This window comes from Nycticebus coucang, chromosome 11 (genome assembly GCF_027406575.1).
Source record: "Nycticebus coucang isolate mNycCou1 chromosome 11, mNycCou1.pri, whole genome shotgun sequence".
NCBI classification, from domain to species: Eukaryota; Metazoa; Chordata; class Mammalia; order Primates; family Lorisidae; genus Nycticebus; species Nycticebus coucang.
In genome coordinates this window covers 119881402-119890055 of record NC_069790.1, presented here as the reverse complement: position 1 = coordinate 119890055, position 8654 = coordinate 119881402, and the positions used below count along the sequence as shown (strand labels likewise).

At 52.9% G+C, this 8654-nt stretch overlaps 1 protein-coding gene across 1 annotated transcript; it reads left to right on the top strand.

Annotated features, from left to right (window-relative positions):
* The first annotated feature begins 5134 nt into the window (after positions 1-5134).
* RARRES2 (retinoic acid receptor responder 2) lies at positions 5135-8506 on the top strand. Its single transcript, XM_053609224.1, has 6 exons — positions 5135-5247; positions 6113-6310; positions 6508-6612; positions 7524-7619; positions 7790-7917; positions 8425-8506. Exons 2-5 carry the CDS (start codon positions 6137-6139, stop codon positions 7904-7906), a joined length of 492 nt encoding a protein of 163 aa, XP_053465199.1. The 5' UTR covers positions 5135-5247; positions 6113-6136; the 3' UTR covers positions 7907-7917; positions 8425-8506.
* Positions 8507-8654: the final 148 nt, after the last annotated feature.

The window sequence follows — 8654 nt, the reverse complement described above, 5'->3', positions numbered from 1 at the left end:
CCATCCTCCCCCCTTTTAAAGCACATTTCCTTTCGAAAACTTCTAATCATGCATTTTTCTCTGCTCATTTAAGATGTATGTAAATCTTTTTTTTTTTTTTTTTTTGGACAGAGTCTTGTTCTGTTGCCCAGGCTGGACTGCAGTGGTGCAATCACAGCTCACTGAAAACTGAACTCCTTTGGTCAAGCCATCCTCCCTCTTTAGCCTCCCCAGTAGGACTACAGGTTCACCACCAGATCTGGCTAAATTGTTTATTCCTCAAACTCTTGGGCTCAAGTGATCCTCTTGCCTCAGCCTTCTGAGTAGCTGAGACTAAGCCACCCACCGTGATGTCCCACTAGTTCTTTTTTAGTAGAGACGAGTTCTGTTCTTGCTCAGGCTGATCTGAAACTCCGGAGGTCAAGCAATACACCCGCCTAGGACTCCCAGAGTGTTAGGATTACAGGTGTGAGCCATCATGCCTAGCCTTGAAAGACTTGGGGCAGAACCCCCACACTCTGCCCGGAGCTCTGACCACCCCAATCAACCGCAAGAGACGTCGCTTGATGCAAAAACGCAAGAGGATTTTTATTCCTGCACGCCGGGGCTTGACCCACAACTCTTTTAGAAGCTGAGGAGTCAAGCCCCGCACAGCAGTTTTTACAAGCTTATAAAGGCAAAAACTACAAAGTAGGCGGGAATAGCAGACATGGCAGGGGCTCTAACCATAAAGTAAGAGGGAGTAGACATAGCTGGGGCTCTAACCAGATAAGAAGAACTCTGGTTCATTATTCAACTGTCTTAAGATAAGATCAACAGTCAAATATTTGTCTTTAACAATAAACATTCGCTTTAGCTCGGAGAGCTATCTTCTGGAACAGTTACAAAAGGTCACATTCCTATGGTAGGGAGTGAGAGGTGGTCACATTCCTATGGTAGGGAGTGAGAGGTGGTCACATTCTCATGGTAATATTTTCTTTCAGCCTGTTTGTCTTTGTAGAGAGGAGATCTTGCTATGTCGCCTAGGCTGGTGTAGGGATCATGGTGAAACCTGATCTTTTCCCTTGGTTAGTTTGCTGAAAGATCAACCCACAGTTACAGTAGATTAATAAAAGAAAGGTTTGGCGGCGCCTGTGGCTCAGTGAGTAGGGCGCCAGCCCCATATGCCGAGGGTGGCGGGTTCAAACCCAGCCCCGGCCAAACTGCAACCAAAAAAAAAAAAAAAGAATCTTTAAGGGCAGGCTGACAGTGCCCCCTGACACCAGTGCCTGTGGAGTGTGGGAGTTGTGTTCTCAGCCTGTCCTAAGAGTGGAGTTCTGATCCTGGCAGGTGGAATTAAGATGGATGTGCTTTAGCCCTTGCTAAGACCTTCTCAGGACCTTCCCACAATAGCAGCCACCTAGCTACTAAGACCTTCTTACTATGGCTACCTCACTAGCCACTAAACCTATGGCAAATTCTCTCCAACCAGCATTCAAATCCAGTTGTGGTATAATGTTCAAGTCTGCCCATTCTTCTGAGCTTTCCACTCAACGTGCAGCTTCCCCCAACACCTGAAAACTCTGGAAAGGCTTCCTCCTCTTGCAGACCTCTGTGGAGGGCCAGCCAATCCCAGGTGGTTGCAATCACTTGCCCTTAATTCATCAGATTTCCACTCTTCCGGATCATACGTTGTATCCAGCTCACTACCTCCTTGCTGTACTCCCTGAGATATGACCCTGGGTAAGTTCCTCACCAGGTATGGCTGGGTTCTCTCTTTTCCCCCAGTTGTTCTAGGAGAGCTCAGCTCAAGGATCTTTCTGGTCCAACATCTTGCTCTGCCCCAGTTTAAAGATTCTTTATCTGACAATTGGCTAAAAGAGTTAGGTGTTGCTAAAAGACTAGGAGTCAGTGAAAAGATATGCTTAACATAAAGGGTCTCACCTGTAATCCTAACACTCTGGGAGGCCAGGGCAGGTGGACCACTCGAGCTCAAGAGTGCGAGACCAGCCTAAGCCAGATCCAGGCTCTGTCTCCAAAAATAGCTAGGCATTGTGGAGGGCACCTGTAGTCCCAGCTACTGCTATTTGGTAGCCTTAGAAAGAAGAATCAGGGCGGCGCCTGTGGCGGTAAGGTGCCGGCCCCATATACCAAGGGTATATGGTTCAAACCCGGTAAGGTGCCGGCCCCATATACCAAGGGTGGCGGGTTCAAACCTGGCCCCAGCTGAACTGCAACCAAAAAATAGCTGGGCGTTGTGGTGGGCGCCTGTAGTCCCAGCTACTCGGGAGGCTGAGGCAAGAGAATCGCTTAAGCCCAGGAGTTGGAGGTTGCTGTGAGCTGTGTGATGCCACGGCACTCTACCGAGGGCCATAAAGTGAGACTCTGTCTCTATAAAAAAAAAAAAAGAAAGAAAGAAGGATCACTTGAGCCCAACAGTTTGAGGTTGCTGTGAGCTATGATGCCACAGCACTCTATGGAGGGTAACAAACTGAGACTCTTTCTCAAAAAAAAAGACATAAAGGGGCGGCGCCTGTGGCTCAAGGAGTAGGGCGCCAGTCCCATATGCCGGAGGTGGTGGGTTCAAACCCAGCCCTGGCCAAAAACCACAAAAAAAAAAAAAAAAAAAAAAAAAAGACATAAAGAGTCAGTTAATTAGAGACAAAGGAAGGACATAATCAAGTGGTTTATTATGTATATGGAAGACCTGCAGGTAGGTATTGGATAGCTTTAGGCCTGCTAACAAGTCATACATCTCTAAGAAGGGCAGGGGGCATGATTTGACATATCTGATCTTTCTCATGGCTAGCAACTCAGTTTTAGGAATCCTCTTGGCCAAGAGGGAGTCCAGTCAGTCAGCCACTTAGGGAGAGCCTTAATATTTTATTTTAGTTCACACAGGGAAGGTGGAAGAATGTTTGATCCTGTTTTGTTTCTGTTCTGAAAAACAGATAAACTTATAATTCATTATTAGTGGAATAACAGAATTCAGTTTTAGGAGCTAGACCAGCCTGCAGACCTGAAGTTTACAATTTCTATGTCTTTGCTTCTGGGAGGCCAGCAAGAAATTTCCTTAAGGAATGATCTGTGGGGCTAGTCTGATGTGTCCAGGGCCCCTTCCCACCACCCCTTTGCAAAAGGAGTTGGGTGCAGTGGTCCTGAGATTTGTATTTTCTTTTACAATACTGTACAGGGGAGCACCACTGAGTGATTACCCCAACCCCACAATGGTATACGCAACCTTGTAGACCATTTTGAGGTTAAAGAAAGAATGTGGGGGTGGCATCTGTGGCTCAGTGGGTAGGGCACCTGCCCCATATACTGAGGGTGGCGGGTTCAAACTTGGCCCCAGCCAAACTGCAACAACAGCAAAAAAATAGCAGGGCGTTGTGGCAGGCGCCTGTAGTCCCAGCTACTAGGAGGCTGAAGCAAGAGAATTGCCTAAGTCCAGGAGTTGGAGGTTGCTGTGAGCTGTGTGCTGCCACTGCACTCTACCCAGGGTGATAAAGTGAGACTCCGTCTCTACAATAAAAAAAAAAAAAAAGAAAGAAAGAATGGGGGATTAACAAGTGGCAAAGCAGATTATGGAAGATGGAGAAGAGGAGGCTTGGCCAGCCAAGCTGGTCTTGTTATGTAGATAAACCTTACAGGTAGCATCCCTCAGAGAGAATAGATGGTAATAGTTTCTTTCAGACTTTTAAAGGCCTCGGACTCTCTTTTTTCTTTATTTTTTGCAATTTTTGGCTGGGGCCGTGTTCAAACCCACCACCTCCGGTATATGGGGTCAGCACCCTACTCCTTGAGCCACAGGTGCAGCCCTAAAGGCTTCAGGTTCTCATTCATGGTTAATCATTTTCCAGTTCCAGAAAAGAGGGTACCTCTGTGAAAGCCAGGCTGCATCTATGCAGATTTCCTCTACAGATGCAAATCTCCCCACACACAAGACAGCTTTGCACCCATTCCTAGTATTTCCAGGCCTTATGAATAGGCCTGAAATGTGTCAAAGAAGTGTATTTTGGGGTTAAATAGTTTGGTTTCCTGCAGGGCCTCAGGCTGGAAAACATCTGTGTGTGTATCTTGTCTCTCTAACCCCCTCTAGTGCTCTTGAAAAATAAAGATCCCCTCTTTCTTCCTTTCATAACAATTGAGTAACTCACTTCTGGGGGAAGAAATGCCAGTGGAGGGATTTCAGGCACCAGTAATTAGCTAGGAGCAGGGTCTTTCTGGTGCACTGGGACGTGAAGGAAGCTCTCAGCTCTGTATGGGGAAGATCCTGGCAGAGGAGGGAATAAGAACCTTGTGCCTATCACAGTCACTTTTCATGTTTCCTCCTCTAATCCCCAAACAAGTCCTTAAGATAGAATTTATGGTTTTACAAACAAATAACTGAAGTTCAGAGAGAGGAAGTTAGATGAGGTCCTCTATTTCAGGTGATTAGCACAGGGGTTAGAACCAGATCAGCAGAGTGGTGGTTAGTGAGGCACAGCCCAAGAGCTGAGCTTTCTACATACCTTATGACCGCCACCATGCCATTGTGCCACACCCGAAGGCTTCCCAACACCCCGTGTGGGACCCTGACTCTGTCCCCACCAGGGATGGGACATAAGGAAAAGGTCAGGAAAAGCGGCATACAGGATCCAGACCAGACGTCCCTGCTTATGATCCCTGAAGGGGAAACCTGACTTCTCAGTGTGGCTTTGGGGTGGTGGGAGGCAGGGAGAGAACTTTCAAGGTCTCTTTGTTGCAAGGTGTCTATATTTTTGAGAATTCCCTGAAATGAGGGTCTCTGGGACACTGGAACTGGTCAGCGGGAAAGGACCCAAGAGAGGGCAGCCCTACCTGGGCAGGAGAGGGGCACAGAAAGCCCATCCGGGAGCAGAACAGTCCCATATCCCGCGGAGAAGGGGCCGAGACTGGAAAGCTGCGGCTCCTCAGCCGGCGAGAGGTGGGACTGAGGGCAGCCCAGGCTCAAGTCCAGCTTGCGGGCCTAGCGTGGCCTGGCGAGCCGCCCTTCCCGCGGTGGGGTCAGGGTCACCGGTGGACGGGGTGGGGAGCTTGGTGAGCGGCCCGGGGCGGGAGGGCGCGGGGAGGGAACCCCGCCCCGGAGGCCTGTCCTAGCGTGGTGGGGCGCAGCGGAGTGGCTGCGTGGGTGGGGCGGGGTGGGGGGCGGGAGCAAGGGGGGCGCCCGCGGCAGGGCAAGGGGGGCGACGAGCGGGAAGAGGCGGACTGCCCAGGCCGGGATTTCATCCGCCGGACGGTTAGGGGCAACCCCAAGGCGCAGGGAAAGAGGTGAGGAGAGCGAGCGGCAGGGGTTGGGGAGAGTGGGCGAGTGGAGGGAGCAGTTCCAGGGCCAGAGTGTGCAAAGCCCTGGCCTTAAGGCAACTGCCCTGTTATCTCCTCCCTGAGGAGCCTCAGTTTCCACATCTGTGGCTTTTTGGTCCCAAGACCACCAGTACAGGCAGGGTTCTCCAGGAGGGTCACCCCTTCAGGTGACCCCTTCAGAAGGGCTGGGAGAAGGGTAGTAGGGAAAGCTCCAGAAAAGGGCAGGGAGGGAGAATCTTGCCTGAATCCGGCAAGCCTAGGGCCGGCCTGCACGAGCCCTCCCATTTCTGAATAGGAGTAGGGCTAATGGCAATGGGCAGCGCTGGTGCGGGGAGGGTTAAGCGTCCTGCAGTTTCCACCCGCATAGGGCCTCTCCCGCGTGTTTACGTCCTGCCCAAAATATTTAGCCTCCAGTGGGTCCCTTCTCCGCGCCCGAGGCCCTGCTCCTCCCGCCGTGGGCAGGGCTAGGGCCAGGGCCAATGGGCTGGAGCTGGGGGAGTCTGGCCTGGGGAAGAGGGGGCCCCGGAGACCCAGCTAAGAGAGAATGGGCTAGAGAGGGGCTGAGGGTGGGAGTAGGCAACCGTGCTTCCCAGGGTCTTGGCAGGGAATTTTACTAAAACTTTGCTGGCCCTGTGAACAGTGCCGGCAGGATGGAAGCGACCATGGGACAACCCAGGGCTACCTGGAGAAGGGGCCATTTCCCGGCTCCTCCACATCTACCCAGCGTTCTGCCGGGCATGCCAAGTGTTCTGCAGGGACAGGGCAGGGAAGGAGGTGTCCCCAGGCTGGCACGGAGAGCTGAAGACGCCCCCTCCACACACACATTTTGCAGGGCTGGAGTGGCAGAGCTGAAGCTATGCGGCTGCTGCTGATCTTGCTGGCCCTGGGTCTGGGCGCTGTGGGCGCTGGCATGGCCGAGCTCAGGGGGGTGCAGCGACGGGGCCTGCAGGTGGCCCTGGAGGAGTTCCACAAGCACCCACCCGTGCAGTGGGCTTTCCGGGAGACCAGCGTGGACAGTGCTGTGGACACGGTTAGCCCCTTGGCTGCCTGTGAGGGAGGAGGGCTGCCCCCTGGAGACAAGCACGATCCCACCAAGAGCTTTTGAAGCCCTTGGGCCCCAACCTAGCCACTTCTTTCAAGTTCTGTGTCACCCTGGCAAGTCATAGCCAAGAAATGCTTTCTTGATTAGTTGACTGCTGGCCATCCTGTCTTACTGTCTGTCCACAGCCCTTCCCAGCTGGGACATTTGTGAGGCTGGAATTTAAGCTCCAGCAGACAAGCTGCCGGAAGAAGGACTGGAAGAATCCTGAGTGCAAAGTGAAGCCCAACGGGGTGAGGGAGGGGCACATGCTGGGTGTGTGTGTGTAGAATTGAGAGACCCCACTGCCAGGAGCTCCACAGACCCTGAAGGCTCAGCCTGAGCCCACGGTTGTGAGGTGGGTGGTGGGCCGGGGTCCTGGTAAGTGGGGAGAGGGGCGGGAAGACTGTGTTACCCTGGACTTACTTTCTTCAGGACAGGGCTCCCCTCCGAGTTCATCTCAGCCTTCAGGTCTTGGTGGAAGAAGCCCATGGTGCAGGATTTGTCTGACCTGGGGTCCCCAGGTGGGCTCATTCATAGCAGAGCTCCACTCTTGTCAGCCACCTTGGGGGCAAACTGTTGCCCTGGGGGGATGCCTGGGCAGGGATGCAGTGATCTGGGTTCTGGTTCTCACTCAGGGTAGCAGTGGGGCTTTGTAGGTTCTGTGAAGGCCTGGTTACCTGTGTCAGTTAAGGGAAGGTCCTGAAATACAACAGTGACTTTCAAATCTCTTGTTCTGGGACACTTTCATGTAAATCAAATCTTAGAAGAAAATGTAAATAAATAGGTGACAGTGGAGTAGTTCTGGTGGAAGTCAGGTGGAAGAACCCATCTGGGGAGGATTCTTGCCTTCACACTAGCACACACATGCACACCCCTGCACACACCCACATGCATGCTCCTCACACATCACACACGTTTGTTCACATACATGCCGCATACACCCCCATCTGGGAAGGATGGCTGCCTACATACACACTGCCGTCTCATGGTTTGAAAACTGCAGGACTGTTTGAGATTTCCAAATCCTGGGGGATTTGGTGCCTGCCACCAGCTGGCCTGCACGACCCTTTGTCCCCAGCTGGAGGACTGTGTGAGAGCCTATGCCTTCCTCATAGTGCCTATGCCTTCCTCATCCCCTTCCCTTGCCCGTACTCCTCCCCAGAGGAAGCGGAAATGCCTGGCCTGCGTCAAACTGAGCTCTGAGGATAAAGTTCTAGGCCGGATGGTCCACTGCCCCATACAGACACAGGTTCAGCGGGTAAGAAGAGGCAAAGATGCAGAGAGGTGGATGGAGGCTGGGTAGGGGGGTAGAGGGAGGATAGAAAGGTGAACGGGGCGCCATGCCTGGTCCAGACATTTCCCAGGGTACGTGGAGGTGGCTGCTGCCGCCCTCCCCAGTACTGCCTGAAAAGCTGCTGATGCTGGCAGGAGCTGGTGGAGCACCAGGAGACCCAGTGCCTCAGGGTGGAGAGGGCTGGCGAGAACCCCCACAGCTACTACTTCCCTGGACAGTTCGCCTTCTCCAAAGCTCTACCCACCAGCTGAACCCTGAACCGGTAGGTAGCTGGGGCAGGGGTGGGGGGGGGGGTGGGGGGGAGGAAGCACAAATCCTGGACAGGTACAGTCCTTAGAACATCCAGTGGGCTGGTGTTGGGCCATGGGAAGCAGGGTGAGAACAGATTAAGAACCTGGGATGAGGGCAGCGCCTGTGGCTCAGTCGGTAAGGCACTGGCCCCATATACCGAGGGTGGCAGGTTCAAACCCAGCCCCGGCTGAACTGCAACCAAAAATAGCTGGGCATTGTGGTGGGTGCCTGTAGTCCCAGCTACTTGGGAAGCTGAGGCAAGAGAATTGCTTAAGCCCAGGAGTTGGAGGTTGCTGTGAGCTGTCTGATGCCATGGCACTCTACCGAGGGCCATAAAGTGAGACTCTGTCTCTACAAAAAGAAAAAAAAAAAAAAAAGAACCTGGGATGAAAGCTGGGACTGGGACCCAAAAGAGCCTCCTTTACATCCAAATGCCAGTTTTTCTCTCTCCTCTAAAATTTCATTCTGCTTCCTGCAGGCGGTGACCAGTGGAAGACCCGCCCTCCTATGGAGAGGGTCCCGCTATATCCCAAGCTAATAAAACTGCTCTCCCAGCTGTGCTCTTTTGGCTTCTTGCATTGCCCACTTCCTCCTCAGCTCAGGCCAGAGGGGCTAACTTCAGGGGGGAGGGAGAGCACTGGGCCCTTCCTGTGGGCCGCCAGGGAGCAGTGGGCAGGCCCCTGCATCAGAGAAACCAGAGGCAGAGGA